Consider the following 18,391-nt stretch of genomic DNA (forward strand, 5'->3'; position numbering starts at 1 on the left):
CAGCAGTAAAACCAGAGGACGTGCCTCCCTGTCTGCCCAATAAAGAAGTGGAAGGGAAGTTTCCCAACATCATTCACATTTAAGACATTTTTTCCAAGCATCCTCCACCCGCTTTTGGTAAACCCTGCACAGAATCAGAGGAGAATTTTCCCTTTGTTTCACATCCTCTGACTCAGAGACCGAACATTATTTCTTAGGGTCAGCGGTGTGGGGGTGAGCGGAGGGGGCTGAAAACCAGCAAGTGGAGGAAAGAGGACAGCTGAGAGGGGAGAAGAGCAGGGGGCAGTCACAATGTTTCGCTGTGCTTTGTTTAGTTTCTTCTTTAACACAGTCCTGGTTCCACACCAAGGCAGGCGGGTGTGTCGCTTCCTGTGGAGCAGCGGGGCCACTGCTTGACGGCCGCAAACCAGAGCCACCCACGGCCCGCTCGCCCCGCTCTCAGTCGGCTGCGACGTGGGTGGGGAAGGCAGGCCGGTATCTTAAGAATCATCTGTCCGATCCTCCAGGCTTCGCCCCAGTGAGGAGGTGGCCCCCAGCCGCGTTCACCACAGAATTCCCTGAAAGGTCAGGAGACGTCCCACCCGCGGCCCCGAACCCCTACGCTGCCCGGGCTCGCCCAGAGCTCCGGGACCCCGAGGCCTCCCCTGGGCGCGGAGGTGAGCCTCCCCGACGCCCGCCCCATCCTCGGCCGCGCTGCTTTCTCATCTGCCCGACACCGGCTGGCCCAGTTTCCCTGGCGTTCTCAGGACACCGGCCACAGGCGAAGCTTCGGAGGGCGGGATCAGCCTCCCAGGGGCCGGCCGGGCCTCGCCAGGCTGAGCCTGGGGCTTGCCCGGCGCGGGGGCGACGCCGGTGCGAACCTGCGGGGCCCGTCCTTACTCCACTTCCTCCGGCATAGCCAGCCTCCCTGGTTGGGCCGCGCGCCGGGTCCCCTTCCCCAGACACCGCGGCCCGGGCGGAGGTGTCGCTGCCGCCTTCAGCCCACGACCGCGGTTCTGGTTGTGCAACCGCGCTGCTCGACCTTTTTCTCTTCCTCCAACTCCCTCTTCTCCCGGGTCCGCACTGCGACCCCCACTGCCCCAAGCGCCCAGTCCAATGCTACGCGGTCCCGGTGTCCCAGCCCCGGCCCTGGGCCCTCGGAGACGCCCCCGGCGCACACTTCCTGCCTCCCCAGGCCAAATGCGTAAGCCAGGGCCGACTGCCCCTTCCGCGCCTCGGCCCTGCGCCGCAGCATCCGCGCGGTGACCTCGCTCGGGACACTCCGGGGTCTCACCTGTTGGGAACAGACCGACGCCGGAAAGTCCAAGAGCCGCGGAGAGGCGCGCGCCGAGGCCAGCACGCTCAGGAACAGAAGCAGCAGCCCCAGCGAGGGCCCTGGGACTTCGGGTGGCCGGCGGCTCGGAGTCCCCATGGCCCCTGCAGAACGGGAGGGCTCGCTGCTCCGGCTGGGGGCCAGTAAGGGGAAGACCCAGAGCTTCCCCTTCCGCGGAGACCGAGTCTGCCCCCCTTCGCTGCTTCCGGCTTCCAGCGCACCGGGAGGGTGGGGTGGGCCGGGCCGGGTCGGGGGCGGGGCCTGGGTGGGGCCCGCCCCCTCTGGGTGGGGCCCGCCCCCTCTGCCCTGGCTGCCGGTGCGCCCACGTGCGCGCCCGCGGGGTCCCGCCCGGTCCTGCGGTGCCTGCTGCCTACCGGGTGGAGCGGAGGTTTACCGTCCCGCCGAAGCACACTCTTCAGTTTAACATCTGCCCTGCGCCAGCCCCAAAGCTGACTTCACTCCGGTCCTCCGTGCTCACACCGTTCTGCTCTCGCGTCTGCTCTGATTCTTACCTTCTCCGCCATCGGACCGTAAGCGACTCGGCTAGTCCGTCCTCAGCCCGGGTTCTTCCTTCCCCGCGGGCTCCGCGCTCTGCGTTCTCTGGCTTCCTTTTTCGTCTCCAGGCTCCGAGGGCAAAGTTGCTAGCAGTCGTCCGTGGCCTGCGGGTGCCGACTCCAGAACGCCTCCTGAACGGCAAGCCCCTGATCGCTCAAGGCTCATCAGTGTACTGACCGGCAGCGATTGTATCGACTGCGTCTCCAAATCTTCCAGGCGCCCCCCTGGAAAGGTGCCTTAGCGCCTCTACTCTGGACCTCTTAGTCGAACATGCTTTTCCCCTCTCTGGGATCCTGACACTCTCCTTCCGGGACTGTGACTGCCAGCCTCAAACTACCCCTTTGTGTTCCACTCGCGCAGGTCACAGTTGCCTTTCCTAAACTGCGCTTTTTATCCTCTACCTCCTTCCACCCCAATCCCTCACCGCCACCCGCCTTTTCTTCCCTGTCAGAACGCTCCGCATGGCCTTTAAAACCCACAGGACCTGAATTTACACTTACTTCTCTGTATTTTCCACCTACCTGTACAAGAGCTCCCAGATCAGAGCGCTGGTTTTTTTCTGCTGCTAGGGGTCCCTGGCACCCGCCCACTGGACCAGCTAAATTACGCCTGAAGCGGTGGTCTTCCAATGTCTCTGTCTCTGTATCTTCGAGGACCCCCTAATGCAGAAATCTTTGTTTCTTTCCAAAGGATTTTTGAAAACCGCAAACTTGCATGCATCTTTAAGATGACATCTAACATCTTTCATCTCAAGTTTAAATCCCTGTGGAAGATACCATGGTTATGTGAAAATAGATTACCATAGGCACCTTTCAGGATGACTCCTCAGAATCTCACCTCCTAGTTCGGGTACCTTTTGAATCCTCCCCCCTTTAGTATGGGCTGACCCAGTGACTTTGTTCCACCCATCAGAGGGATGGGTCCTCAGTTTGTCCTTCTCTTAAAGAAAAAGTGATAATTTCCCAAACTGAAAATTAATAAGGGCTGAACTAAAAGTAAAGTGTGTTTTCTAAAGTTCTTGGAATACAAATCCATTTACATTGTAATGGCCCAGAGAAAGGGATAAGAGTTCAGACTTTGGTTATGATAATGAAAAAACCTTGGCCATGAAAACAGGCCATTGACCTCTAAAACTCTCACTAAAAGGAAAGATAGAGTTTTCATTTCAATATGTAAGTTGTTTCCTAGCCTGGAAACTGCTGGCTGTGAGCTCAAAGATCCTGGGCTGAATGGCTCCAGAAACCTGAACTGAAATTTGATTATCGAAGGCCTCACCAAACAGGAGTGCCTCAGGAGATGATCACGCCCTCTTGAACTAATCACTGAACTAACTATATGCCTGGGATCTCTGCCTCTAATTTTGCCCTTAAAAACGCCTATGGGGAATACTTTGGGGATACCAAGTCTTTTCAGCATGAGCTACCTGCTCTCCTTGCTTTGCACTTTGCAATAGAGGATTTTCCTTCATCACACCATGTGCCTATGGTTGGTTTTATAGTATTTGGGCTAGCAAACCTAATTTGAGTTTGATAACACTAGTGTAGATGCAGATGGTATATCCCCTACACTATTAGGTTACAGAAAGATCCTGATTTGTGTCTGAGTCAGCCTCCCTCAGCTCTTGACTCCTAGAGAGGCATCTTTGGAGACTACCTCCTATGGACAGATGTCCGTCTGACTGCTTTTTTCTATTTTTCCAAAGTCCTTTCCCAAGGGCCTAGGGGGAGTCATGTACGCTAACATTAAGAGACCATTTTTTCCATTTAACAGGATTCTTCCTGCATCCTGTCCCTGGCATAATATCTTTGAAATGTATATTCAACCAATTACAATACATTCTTTTGATAACCTCATCCCAAGACACAGAATTTACCTTTCCTTAAGATGTAGATTTATGAATCTCTTCCCAGGACATAGATCTTCCCTTCCAATCACCAACCTAGGAATTGTGGAACCCATCTACAAGCCCCACTCCCTCCCACCCCACTTCCACATATTCTACCTCTTTGGGCCAAGACCAATGAAAATCTCTTCACTAATTTTATCTGTCAACCTCAAAATCAAATGAAAGGAACCCCTGTATGTAATCACCCTGATAAAAGCATGTATGCCTACTCTATGGGCCTAAGTCACTTATATTCTGCTTGGAAATAAAGCACATTAACCATTAATTACTAAATTTTAGAGTTGGTTATTTTCTGTCAACAGTCCTCTCATCCCCAAGAGTCAGGCAACGGAGAAAGGCCAATAGCCTGCTACAGACTAGGATCCTCATTCATAATTAAAATGATTAGTTACAGAGTTCCATGTACAGCCCTGTGGCCAGCAAGGAACTCTGAGGCAGGGCCACCACTGGCCTCAACCCCAGCTCCAGCTAGCTGGCAGTTTTCAGGCGGCCAATCTAATCTGGGATGCAAGGGCACCCCAGGAACTGCCTGGGGTCGGCTCGTGAAGATTTTTCTCACTAGGAAGGTGCAGACACAAGGAAGTGCGGCTCAGGCAGCAATGTCTGAGACAAAGGCTTGTGCAGTTCCTCCCCTCCGTCCAAATGAGGCCAGTGGGCCAGAAATGCTTGAGAAGGGGAATCCAGACCTTCTGCTGCGTGGAAATCTCAGGACCAGGCAAGACTTGGGACTGCTGTGAGCACCCGAGGGTGGGCAGTCCACGCTTGTGTCGCCTAAGGCAGCAGCTCCAGCCTTAGAAGCTGTGGGGAAATCAACACTTTAAAAAAATCACCTGGCAAAAATGCTATACAACAGCCATGCAGCTCCACAAACTCAAATAAAAAAAAAAAAAGAAAGAAAAAGGGGGGAATGTATGGAGAGTGTCCAGTCTGAGAAAACATATGACCTTTAGGTGTATGCAGAAACATGCTTCCATGAGCTTCTTTAGCAGGTCTGAAAATGTCATTTCAAGGTTCAGTTAGGACTATTGAAGACCTTCTGCCCAGACTTCACCCTCCCTTTTGCTATCTTTAAATGTTATATACAGTAAAACAACTAAAAGAAAAGAAGCCCCTTCAACTAGTCCAGATGGGGCCTCACATAGTTGTAAAGTTAGCCTATGAGTCTGTCACACCAGAGCCAAGTGGACTGCTTTCCTGGACTCACAGGGGCCTTGGTCTGTAAGGATGGGCCAGGAGGGTCCTTTATGATAGTGCTTCAGACACCAGAGAGCAGCAGCCCTGCTCTAGTCACTCCAGAGGCTGACTGCAAGTCAGACATTGTCGAAAGTATGGCTCAGCGGCTCCATGACCAGATGGTCTGAAAAAGAACAGACTGCTGCTGACTCATGGAACAGTTAAAGTGGCCTCTGATACCAGTAAGCTCCTTGGTCCTTGCTCCCATTGCATGCTCTATTCACCGTGCTTCTAATTTTGATTTTTTGCTCTAATTTACTCAGTTTTCTTATCCAATTTGTCTCCCACAGGATAAAGCCTTTTAATATTAGATGTTAGTTGCCTCTGGACCTAGAGCCCAAGTATACCAGACACGACCCCATCATGGATGAACACCTACAAGACAAGTGAAAAATGAAACAAGAACAATTCCATCTTAAAGAAACACCTCCATCATAAACTCCTAGATTCCTGTAACTAAAAATTTGGCTTCTCCTCTGTACCTAAGAGTAAACACAGTAATTAACATTCCTATTGTCTTTAAACCCCACTCCTCTTAACTGCCCAATTCATATTGGGATGGTGATGAAATAATTATAACTACTAATCATTCTAAACTAATGAGGGGAGATCCTCTTGGACTTGAACAGCCTCGTGTCTCAACTCCCTTTAACTTTTCAGCTTCCACAGAGTCACTCCCCCTATACTTTTCAGCTTATGGTGTTAAGCCTCTTCCATTTTGTGTTGCTCTTTCCCCTATAATTCAAGTTACAGGTTCTCCTTTAGCCACAGGATAGCCACTCCCCTCTAGTTATGATGACCACACTCGTGATGCTTGGACCCTAACTTTCCTTTCTCTTACAGAACATAATAATTCAATTTTAGCCACTGCACCTTCTATTCACCCACCTAAGTTACTTTCAGTTTGCCCAGGCTCAACAGAATATTCCTGGAACAACATTTCCTCACAATCTGGTTTTCCAAAATGGGCCCCTTGTGTTTTTCCTAAATACATGGTTTGTTATTTCTTAAATAATTTGGCCTTCTCTTTGTTTGACAGCTTCCCACATTAACAAATTAACTCTCAATGTCTCCACTGCCTTGTTTAAACAGGAACAAATTGACCAAAAACTGACTGACAGAGTCAATGCCCTAGAAGAAGCAGTTTATATTTAGGACAAATAATTGAAAATATTAAGGTCCAGTTGACTACTGCCTGTCATACTGATTATAAGTGGATTTGTGTTACTCCTTTACCTTACAATCACACACAAATTACCTGGGAACAAATGCAATCTCACCTCAGAGGGGCCTTCAACCACTCTCTCACCATAGACTTACAGAAATTACAGACTGACATTACAAGAATTTCCAAATCCCATTTGACTCCATAACACCCTCTGATGTGGCCAATGGTACTGTGTCCTCCTTATGTGGTGCATTCACCACTTTCAAATACTCATTCTCTATGTTACTTTATTCAGTCAGAGGCCTTTTTGAGCTTATCTTCCCATGTTTGTTTTGCTTTCCAGTCATCTTCAAACAATTCTGTTCTGCCATTACATCAATACAAACTGAAATTCACATCTTCAAACTTCAAAATAAAAAAGGGGGAGATGGAGGAGTCCGACCCGGTGGGGCTCCAGGATCTGTCTGAGCCCCCTGACCTTTGAGCACAGCTTTGGTCAATTCAGCATGTTGGCAAGGCTGCTTGCTATATGCTCTGAAAACTGCAGTAGCCTTGCTGGGAAGTGACTCTCCTCTGACTTCCTGATATACTACTATAAAAGAATTACATAGTTCTCTCATATATCTTTGTAGTAAGATTTTCCAAAAATTCCCTGACTGCTTCCCTTTACCCTGACCACTTACTGTTAATTACAATGCTTCATCCATGCGGTTACAATGGAGGGTGTGCTGAAGTCCTTCTTGACCTTTGGGAGGCCTTTCAAGACACATTTAACATAAGCTTTAAAATAACCTCTTAGGCCGAAACTGACCCAGGACACTCCCGCCCCACTGTAGCTAATGTTCTGACAAAATACATGACAGTGGTGCCACAGGCACAATAGAATGCTTAGGTATACCACAAAGTTTTTCATTAACTTGTTAGTCACTTTACTGCCAGTTGAAAGAGCTGTCCCCACCCTCACCAAGTGAACAGTAACTTCACCCTCTCAGGATAGGTAAATGTATAAGGATTCCTTTAATTAAATTTTAGATCTCTATAGAATTATATAAATACCATTCTTTATTGAGATCCATAAGAACTAATATCTGTATTTGAGATTTTCTTTTTTTAGCATTGCACCCAGTAATCGCAAGACGGCTGCCACTGAGTATCAGCTGATAATTAACTCTGCCTGCTGGAACTGCTTTCCAAAACTGTACTCTCGGAAAATCCCGAACGCCTGCTTACATCAATCAAACAATTGCTGAATTGTATCAATGATTAATAGACCTGCCCTTAATCAAACCCTGAATGGAATCTATGACCTCTATTATTAAAACTTTATGAATTGATCATTACAACATGTAGCCCCTCACCCATTCACTTGCATGTATCACATTTTCAATAAAAAGGCATGATGATTCCTAGCAGGGGTCACTCTTCAGAGAGAGATCTCAGGAGGGTGTCCAACTCAGGACGTGCATGAAAAGGCACCGAGGCTTCAGTCTTTATTTCCAGTGCCGCCTCCAACAAGTCAAGCCACCCCTGCCAAAGCTGGTCCCCGGCACCTAGCCAATCACTAGCCATCAATATCTGAGTTCTGAGCTCCCCTTTCAGGGATTAGGACCATTGAAGACCTTCTGCTCAGACTCCACCCTCTTCTGCCCCAGATGGAGCCAGGAAAAAAAAACGTATAATCCATCAGATTACCAGAAACCACCACAGAAGCACATGAAATATGAGAAGTCAAGAAAATATCTCTCCCCTAAGAGAAAAGAATAACTCCTCATCCTCCACAGACAATGCAAGGAAGCTCATAGAAATGTCAGACTAAGAATTTAAAATATTTATAGTGAAAAAACTAACAGATGCAAGAGAAGAGAAACAACAAACTCCAGAAGGTATAGGAGAAAAGAGACAATAAGTTCCAGGAGGTGAGGAAGTTCTTGCACAATCTGAAAGAGGAAATATGCACAGTAAAAAAGAATCAAATGGAATTGTTAGAGATGAAGGAAAAAAATTCACCAAAAAGACTGAGAAAATAACCAAAAAAAAAAAAAAATTGAGAACATATGAGTAATACTAGCTACCATTAAACATCCAAGCTTCCACATCACTGGTGTCCCAGAAGGTGGAGAAATTAATAAGGGCATTGATAATCTATTCCATGAAATCCTGATAGAAAACTTTCCAAGCCTAGAGAGGCACTCAAATATTCAGACCCAAGAAATACAAAGGACCCCACAAAGAATCAACTCAAGAAGATCTTCTCCAAGACACATCATAGCCAGATTGACCAATACCACAAGGAAAGGACATAAAAACCGGCAAGAGAGAAACATCAAGTTACATTCAAAGGATATCCCATCAGGCTAACATTAGACCTCTTGCTTGTCAGAAACAGTTCAAGCAAGGAAAGAGTAGGAAAATATTTTCAAAGTGTTAAGTGAAAAACAATTTCAACCAAGAAAGATGCCCAGCAAGATTATTCTTCATATGGGAAAAAAAAAAAAAACATTCTCAGATAAAACCTGAAAGAGTTTACCAACACCAGGCCAGCTCTTCAAGAAGTGCTGAAGGGAGTGCTATATCATGAAAACTAAAGTTTGACACGCAGAAATAAAAGTGCAAAAAGCAACCAAGAAAGTGGCCAGCCTAATGGTAGGGACAAGTCTGGAGCTGAATGTTAACTTCCAAAGTTTAAGACAGATCAGACCACAGTAACACTGTAAACTCAATGAGACTGATCTGGTGAAATAGAATTTTATGAATTTTTACTAAGACATTACTAATTTTTTTCTGTACTTTATTTTTCATATTTAAGGATTTTTGTCTTCTCTTGAATTGTTGATAGTTTGATCTACATACTATTTTAACTGAATCTAACTTTTTTCCTGGCTTTAAGTCTTAACATTTTTGAGTTTGATCTATGAAAACTAAAACTTTTTTTCTTGAAATTAAAAAATGTATTCAAAAATACCTATTTAATGACTGCAATAAGCTATATAGCCCTGGATAGGTGTTACTTTATAGTATGTTTACTTTCCTGAGGTTTACACCTAAAGTCAGACATGTGTTCATAATAGATATGTATATAACAACTATGCTTGCTATTGAAAGTTTGTAGATTAATTAAGATCTTTAGTGAATCAATAAAATGTGAAAAAAAAAAGGCATGGTAAACAACTGTTGCTACCAGAGACAGTATGCGAGGAGGGTGGAAAATGGCAGAGGGGGAGAGGTAGGGAAAAAAATAAAGCAAAATATATAAGAAACAAGAAATGGAAAATTACTTGTTAATGAGAACATGTATGATAATATCCTTGATTAAGTCAATATACAGTGTATTCTGGGTAGAAAATCTAATTTTGTATACTGTGTTGTTGTAGAGCAAATGAATGTAAATAAATTGATTTTTAAAAAAAGAAAAAAGAAAGGTAGGCAGTTATTTTTTCTTTTCTTCTTTGTTTTGTTAATTTCCTTCTCCTTGCCCCACAGACTGGCTTTTGCTCCCTTTTCAGTAGCACCCCAGTTCCACCTAAGCCCCATGGTGAAATCTTTATTCTATTTCATACTTCCTTTGCTCTTATATTGTCCTGTCCTCCTCATCCCCCACCATCCTGAAGAGAATAGACAGATCTAGAATCAGTTCTGAAATTCCCTAGTATTGCAAGTTTCCCTGGGATCCTTTCTTTTACTGAACCACCTGCAAAAAAGGAGATACTGCTCTATGGACACCTGAATAGAATACTCCACCAGACACCACATTGCTAAACACAACAGAAGAGAGATTCGGCACACAACAGTACACAATAAAAGGAAAACACGCTTGCTCCTAGTCGGAGAAACATTCTGCCAAAAGAAATTCAAAAGTGAATACATCTCCCAATGGCTAGAAGAAGAAGAGCTTCAGGTCTGATTAAAGCAGGATATATGTCTCCTCAAAAGAACACAATAATTCCCCTCAATCTCTTGGGGGAAAAAAAAAAAAGATGCTACCAAAACATCAGAGAAAAAATTAGAACATTCATGGTGGCAAAATTCTATGAGTTGGAACAGAAAATAGACAATGAACTACAGGAGATTAGGAAGTACTTCCACAATATGAAAGAAAAAAATGGACACTAAAAGAATCAGATGGAACTGTGAGAGATGAAGTCTGTAATACAAGAAATCAAAAACTGTCTGAAAAGTATTAAAAGTAGATTAGATCATGCTGAAGATCGAATCTCCAATGTAGAAGATAAAACTTCTGAACCTAGAAAACCTAGAAAAAAAAATAGAGAAAATTTTTTAAAAATGAGGATAATATAGATTCCTTTACATACCCAAATATCTGAATAATTGGTATGCCAGAAGATGATGAAATTGTTGATGGAAAAATAACCAACTGTAAAAATTAATAATTAATCATTAAAAATTAATGCAATTTATTTCCAAGCCAAATATGAGTGACCTAGGCCCGAAGAATAGGCACACATGCCTTTCTCAGGGTTATCATGTTCAGGGGTTCCTTTAATTTGTTTTTGAGATTGACAGACAAAATTTAGTGAAGAGATTTTTCCATTGGTCTGGCCGAAAAAGGTGGGACATGTGGAAGCGGAGGCTTGTAGGTTATAGGTGGGTTCCACAATTCTTAGGTTGGTGATTGGAAGCGAAGATCTGTGTATTGGGAAAGGATTAAAGAAAGTCTTAATCTGCATCTTAAGGAAAAGGGAAGTTCTGTGTCTTGGGAAGAGATAAGCAAAAGAAAATACTGTAATCAGTTGAAATATACATTTAAAAGATACTATGTCAGGGACAGGATGTAGGAATAATCCTGTTAATGGAAAATAAATGGTCTGTTAATGTTTGTGGGCATGACTTCCCCAGTCCCCTTTGAAAAGATTTTGGAAAATAGGAAAAGTAGTCAGACTTCTGTCCACAAAACAAATAAGGGCATGTAAAATCTATTCCATAAAATCCTGGCAGAAAATTTCCCGTGTCTAAAGAGGCACTCAAACATCCAGACCCAAGAGATACAAAGGACCTCAAATAGATTCAATGCCAGAAGATCTTCCTCAAGGCACACCTTAGCCAGACTGGCAAAGACCACAGATAAAAACAAGATATTAAAAATGGCAAGAGAAAAATGACAAGTGACTTACAAAAATCATCCCATCTAGCCTGAATTCCATTGGACCTCTCAACGGAAACAATGAAAGCAAGGAAAGCATGGGAAGAAACATTGAAAGTGTTAAGAGAGAAACAATTTCAACCAAGATTATTATATCCTGTAAGATCATCCTTCATATGAGAAAAAAAGATTAAAATCTTCTCAGACACACAAAACCTGAAAGAATTTGCCAACACCAGACCAGCTCTTCAAGAAACACTGAAGAGAGTACTGTTCCAGGAAAATTAAAGTATGAACACCCAGAAATAAAAGAATAAAAGACAGCCAAGATAAAATGGCCAAGTTAAACATCCAGGACAAATCCGGTAATATTGATAATAACATTGACTGTGAATGGATTAAATTCTCCAATCAAGAGACACAGACTGACTGAATGGATAACAAAACAGAAAACCTCTATCTGTTGCCTACAGAAAACCCACCTCATGGATAAAGACATACATAGACTAAAAGTGAAGGGTTGGAAAAAGGTTTTCCATGCAAATGGGAACCAAAAAAAGAGCTGGAGTTGCAATACTAATTTCTGACAAAATAGCCTTTAAAATAAAAACTGTTTGAAGAGACAAAGAAAGCCACTATGTTGTAGTAAAAGGGTCAATCGATCAAGAAGATAGAACGCTTATAAATATCTATGCACCTAACACAGGAGCACTCAAATATGTAAAGGAAAGACTGTTGGATCTAAAAGGAGAGATAGACTGCAACACACTAATTGTTGGAGACTTCAACACCCCACTATTCCCTATGGACAGATCATCTAGACAAAAAATAGGTAAAGAGATAAAGGATCTAAATGATATCATAAATCAAATGGACTTAACAGACATCTGTAAAACTTTCCAATTAAACATCACCAAATACACTTTTTTTCTCCCCACCCCCCCCACCCCACATTGAATCTTTTCAAGGATTGACCACATCATTGGGCACAAAGCAAACCTCTACAGATTCAAAGGCAGAGAACTTCTCTGACCATGATGGAATTGAACTATAACTTAATTTCAAGAGAAATCTTCAAAAATACTCAAAAACATGGAAAGAAAATAATCTACTTTTGAATGTCTTCACAACTACTGAATACAGACTGAAATCACAAGATTCATGAGAGTCAATGACAATGAGGACATGAGTTTCCATAATCTTTGGGACACTGCAAAAACAGTCATAAAAGAGAAGTTCATAGCAATTAGTGCACATAAGAATAAGACGGAAAGAAGGCAAATGGATCACATAATATCATGCCTCAGAAAAGTAGAAGAGCAACAACAACAACAAAAAAAGAAGAAGAAAGGAAATAATAAAGGTACAGGTAGAAATAAATGAAATAGAAAATAAAAGAACTAAACAGAAAATAAATGAAAGTAAAACCTGGCTCTTTGAAAAAATAAACAAAATCAATACACCACTAGTCAGAAGTATTAAGAAGAGAGAAAGGAGCCAGGTGAATCAAATCTACAATGAACCAGGCAATATAACAACAGACATAGTAAAAATACCAAACATCATTAGAGGATACTATGAACATCTGTATGCCAAGAAACAAGACAATCTGAATGAGATGGACAAATTCTTGGACACATATAATCTACCAAGATTGAGCCAGGAGGTATAGAAAGTCTGAATAGACCCATAACAAGCCAGGAGATTAAATCAGTAATAAATAAACTACCAACAAAGAAAAGCTCTGGCCCTGATGGCTTCACCTCTGAACGCTACAAAACTTTCAAAGAAGAGTTAGGCTCCATTCTGCTCAAGTTATTTTTAAATATCTAAAAGGGTGAATCTCTCCCTAATTAACTCTATGAAGCCCCTATCACCCTCATTCTTAAAACTGATAAGGACAGGACAAAGAAGGAAAACTATAGACCAATATCTCTGATGAATATAGACACAAAGATTCTCAACAAGATCTAGCAAATCATATCCAACAACTTGTAAAAAAGATTATACATCATGATCAGGTAGGTTTTATTCCAGGAATGCAAGGTTGGTTCAACATACACAAAACCATAAATATAAAACACCATATTAACAGGAAAAAAGATAAAAACCATATGGTCATATCAATTGATGCAGAAAAACCATTTGGTAAGATACAACATCCCTTCATGAATAAGACTCTCAGCAATATTGGCATAGAAGGGTAATTTCTCAACACAATAAAAACTATCTATGAAAAACCCATAGCGGGAACCAGCAGTTAGCGTAATGGCTATGTCGCTGGATTCCCACGTAGTCGACCGCAGTTCACATCCCAGACCCGGTGGCTTAAAACTCACACCGGGCGTGTGTGCATGCATGCCCAAGATCCTGAGAGGAGAATGGAGGAGAAGGGATTGCAGCATGACCATTCCCCCTGGGGGGGTGATTTCTCGCTTTCTGTCTCTATATCTCTCTCTGTCTGTCTGGCGAGCGCACGCGCCCTACAGTGAAAAAAACTCTCAAAAAAAAAAAAAAAACCCGTAGCGAACATCATCCTGAATGGAGAAAAGCTGAAAACTTTTCACTAGAGATGGATACAAGACAAGGATGCCCACTTTCTCTACAACTTTTCAGTATAGTACTGGAAGTCTTCACCAACACAATCAGAAAAGAGGCAAAAATAAAAGGCATTCAAATTGAAAAAGAAGAGGTGAGACTCTCTCTATTTTCAGATGACATGATTATATCCATAGAAGACCCAATGATTTCCATGAAAAAAATTCCTGGAAGTAATCTATAGCATCTCTATATATGAACAACAGCCAGACTGAGAAAGAACTGAAAAAAGCATTTGCATTTACCATAGCCTGAAAAAGAATAAGATACTTAGGAATAAATCTAACCAAAGAAGTTAAAGACCTCCACAAGGAAAACTACAAGAACCTAAAGACAGAAATTTAAAATGGCACAAAAAAGTGGAAAGACATCCCATGTTCCTGGAGTGGAAGAAATAATATAATCAAAATGACAATTCTACCCAAATTAATCTACATATTTAATGCAATACCAATCAAAGTACCAGACGCATTCTTCACAGATTTAGAAAAGACAATCATAAAATTTGTCTGGAGTCATAAAAGACCCTGTATTGCCAAAGCAATCCTTCAGAAGAAGAGTGGAGTGAGCAGCATCTCACTTGCAGACCCAAAAAATATACTGTAAAGCTGTGGTAATCAAAACAGCAAAGTATGGGACAGTAACAGATACATGAACCAAAGGAACAGAATAGAGTCCTCAGAAATAAATTCTCAAACACATGGTCAACTGATTTTTGACAAGTCAATCCAGTGGTAAAAGGAAAACCTCCTCAGAAAATGGTGCTGGAAAAACTGGATTTCCACCTGCAGAAAGATGAATCTGAACCCCTACCTCTCACCATTGACAAAAATCAAGGTGGATCAAAGATCTAAACTTAAGACTTCAAACTATAAAACTGCTTCCTGGAAAAAACTGGGGAAACTCTGGGAGACATTGGGGTAGGCAAAGACTTTTTAAACAAGAACCCCAAAGCATAGTCAATAATCTCCAAAACAGGCAAGTGGGATTACATCAGACTAAGAAGTTTCTGCATGGCAAAAGACACAATAATTAGTGGCAATCAACAGACCTCAGAATGAGAATATATTTTCTAAATTATGCTTCAGATAAGGGACTGATAACCAGAATACACAAGGAACTCAAGCAGCCATTCCATAAAAAGATGATCAACCCTATTAAAAGATGGGAGGATGAGTTGAAAAAACCACTTTCTAAGGGTGACATTTGAATAACCAAATGGCATATGAAAAACCTCTCAGCATCCATCATTCAAAACAACAATGAGATAACACCTAGCTCCAGTCAGAATGACTAAGATTAAAGAAACAAAAAATGTCAAGTGCTGGTGGGGGTGTCATGAAAAGGACTGTAAGTGGTCCAGCCACTGTGCAGAACAATTTGGAGATTCCTCAAAAATCTACAAATAGAACTGCCATATGATCCACTCCTTTGTATCCCACTCCTTGGTATCTACCCAAAGGACATAATTCTTATTCAGAAAAGTGCTTGCACATCGATGTTTATTGCAGCATTATTCACAATTGCTAAGACATGGAACTAACCCAAATGCCCACGAACAGATGAATGGATTGAAAACTGTGGCACATATACTCTAAGGAATACTATTCAGCCATAAAAAACAAGACCTTGACTTTTGATAGAAAGTGGAAGAATATGCAAGACTTTCTGCTGAGTGAAGCAAGCCAGGCTATGAAGGAGAGACATTGTATGCCCCTGCTTAATATATACCAAGTGTCTACACTCTGTGACTGAAACTTAATGACTATAGGATATAGCAACACAGTAAATAGTTGTAAATACCAGATATAGTGTGTGTGAAAGAGTAGAGTCTGAGGAAGGACATTTAGAGGAAAAATAGAGAGGCAAAGCATTAATGGGACAAAGAAATGTGGTATTATCCATTAAAGTTAATTTTATTGTATTATCACCTGGACTAGGGAGATATGTTCACATGTTGGAATATTCACTTTGTAAACTAAATAACGTGATTGAATGTATAAAAGAACATGAAATAAAAAATATACAAAATGATAAGAAATATTTTGAACATTATCTTTAAAGTTCAATATTCTGAAATTTTGAAAGTTGTTTATTAACTGTCAAAACTATAGAGTATGAATAAAAATTTTGTGATATGTAAAGTAAATGTGGAAAAATGTAAAAATATATAAATAAATAGGAAAAGAAATTATTAGTTACAACTGATCAAAGTAATGTAAAGATAATATACCTATTTATAAGTCATCATTATACATAATAATAAACTATTACATGAAATTCATCTCCTCATGAGATCAATTTTCTTTCTTCCCTAATTAGTCCCTGTATCTATGGTTAAATATTGCTTATTCATAGAATGGGACAATATATGGTATTCTAAAATGTTTTTGTATGCCTAATAAAAACCTTGCTTACACAAATAATTATGACATTAGTTTTGTCATAATCATACTACTCAGTTCTTTGAACTCCTCCTTCAATTATGTTTCAGAAACCACACAGATGTTGCCAAAATCTTTTTAATGATTTGGCCAATGGAAACTTGATTGGGTTCTCCTTTGATTCAGACTCACTATTTGGAACTCACTTGACTTGAACAGGAAAAAAAAAAAAGGTCTATTTACATATATCTATATGCCAATACCAAGTGTGACACGCTGGGGCTCATTCTGTCTTGCAGCTTTTTGGAATCTGTAGACTTCCATGTGAGGAAGCCTGGATTAGCCTACTGGAGGATGAGAAAGCATGTGGAGCAGAGACAGGTCACTGCAGTTGAGGCCTTCCTAGACTAACAGGCCTTCTAATTACCAGACATGGACCATTCAGCCTTAACCATTCATTACCAGCCAAACCAGACCAGACCAGAAGACCTGTTTAACTGGCCCACAGGATGGAAGAAACAATAAGAAAAAACTTAAGTCACTAATTTCGGTGTGTTTTGTTAGGCAAAACAAAGGAAACTGATATATACACTAAAACCATTCTAATGTAATACTTTTTAGGACGTTTTTTTCTTGAAACTTGGGTCATCCATCCTTCTGTCAATGAAGATAAACAAATTCTGTAGAAATAATAATTAACATGGTTTATTATTATTAGAAATAATAATTAACATGGTTTAATATTTTAAGAATGACTTATTTAATTTTATTTATTTTTTTATTTGTTATAGGGTACATGAGTTCACCACAGAGAAACAGAGAGAGAGAGTGAAAGCAAGAGAGAAATCAAGCAGCCAGCTCTGGGACTCAAACCACAGTCAGCCATGTGGGAGTCCAGCTCTACACTACTTTCTGGTCCTCTGAGCACAAAAACACACTCTTGTGTTTTTCTGGGGTACTCAGATGCAGCAGTTCTCTCTTTCTTTAAGAATTATTTATTTAATTTTTATTTTTCATTATTTTTAGTTTTTAATTTACTATAGGGTACATGCACTTACCAAAGAGAGACAGAGAGAAAAAGGGAAAGAAAAAAAGAAAGCCACTAGGTCCAGATCTAGAAAAGTAAGCGGTCAGGTCCAAGACTTAAGTAGTTGTCAGCCATGTGGAAGACAGTGCCTTAACCACCATGCCAACTGCCTGCCCCTGCAACAGTTCTTTTATTCAGTTCTGAGAGCAGGAGACACAGACAAAATTGTGAATCAGTGTAGAGAGTCTTTTAATTGGCCTGTCTCAAAAAGGCAGGACATCTGGAAGCATGGGGTTTATAAGTTATACACCTATAAAGAGTTTAGAAACTTTTGGTTAAATACCCAAGTCTTTGTCTCAAAGAGACTTGGAGTCAGGAGGAAAGAAAAGTCTAAATTTAACCTAAATGTAGATAAGAAGTCCTTGCTGAGTATCTCGTAATGCTGTGCCATGGTCAGGATGGGAGGACCTGTCTACATCACTACACCAAAGTGATCTGTTACAACGACATGAATGGTTGTAGTCGTGACCCTGCCAGGGCCCTTGGAAAGCATCTCAGATTAGGAAGAATAGTTAGAAACCTGTCCTCATTTCCTTTTTTTTTTTTTATTATCATCATAATCTTCTTTATATTACATTGGATTAGATATAACTTTACAGTGTATTACATTGCTTTTTCAAAAGGGAATGCCATGCATGTCAGTCAATACAGAGACATTAATCTCCCCGCTTCAACATTCAATATCTTTTCTATGGTTTTCCCAATTATTATTATTATTTTTTTTTAAACAGTCAATCACTATTTCTCATTTTGCTTGTAAAAAGACTTTACCCATCAGGAAATACTTCTCAGACCAATCCAGTTGAGAATACTTTACATGTCATCATCAACAGGTTATAAGACATATCTGTGTCTCACTAACGTCTTGCGTCTCTATTGTTCTCTTGCTATCTTTCTCTATCTTTTTCTCTTCACCTCCCCCATTCCACACTGTCCTATTCTCATTAAGTACCTTCACTGCTTTTATTTCCTCCAATTTTTCGCTCTCTACCTTAGAGTGCAGATACTCAGTATATAATGAGTGGATACATACAATATCTTTCTTTCATA

The 18,391-nt window shown here is 41.4% G+C and overlaps 1 protein-coding gene and 1 long non-coding RNA gene across 3 annotated transcripts in view; one reads left to right on the forward strand and one right to left on the reverse strand.

The window, feature by feature from the left end:
* IL17RA (interleukin 17 receptor A) overlaps positions 1-1,547 on the reverse strand; it is a 23,921-nt gene extending 22,374 nt beyond the window's left edge. Inside the window, exon 1 of one of the 2 annotated variants that reach the window (XM_027771812.1) lies at positions 1,274-1,547. In XM_027771812.1, coding sequence (XP_027627613.1) covers positions 1,274-1,411 — 138 coding nt within the window. In that variant the 5' untranslated portion in view covers positions 1,412-1,547. The remainder of the gene's footprint in view (positions 1-1,273) is intronic. The other variant, XM_006148335.3, reaches the window with a different exon arrangement.
* Positions 1,548-1,697: 150 nt separating this feature from the next.
* Positions 1,698-4,046, forward strand: LOC114007783 (uncharacterized). Its single transcript, XR_003549371.1, has 2 exons — positions 1,698-1,842; positions 1,936-4,046. It is a non-coding gene; the product is annotated as an uncharacterized LOC114007783 (long non-coding RNA).
* The last annotated feature ends 14,345 nt before the right edge of the window (positions 4,047-18,391 follow it).

The sequence above is a fragment of the Tupaia chinensis genome, unplaced genomic scaffold (genome assembly GCF_000334495.1).
Source record: "Tupaia chinensis unplaced genomic scaffold, TupChi_1.0 Scaffold000232_1, whole genome shotgun sequence".
Taxonomy (NCBI): domain Eukaryota; kingdom Metazoa; phylum Chordata; class Mammalia; order Scandentia; family Tupaiidae; genus Tupaia; species Tupaia belangeri.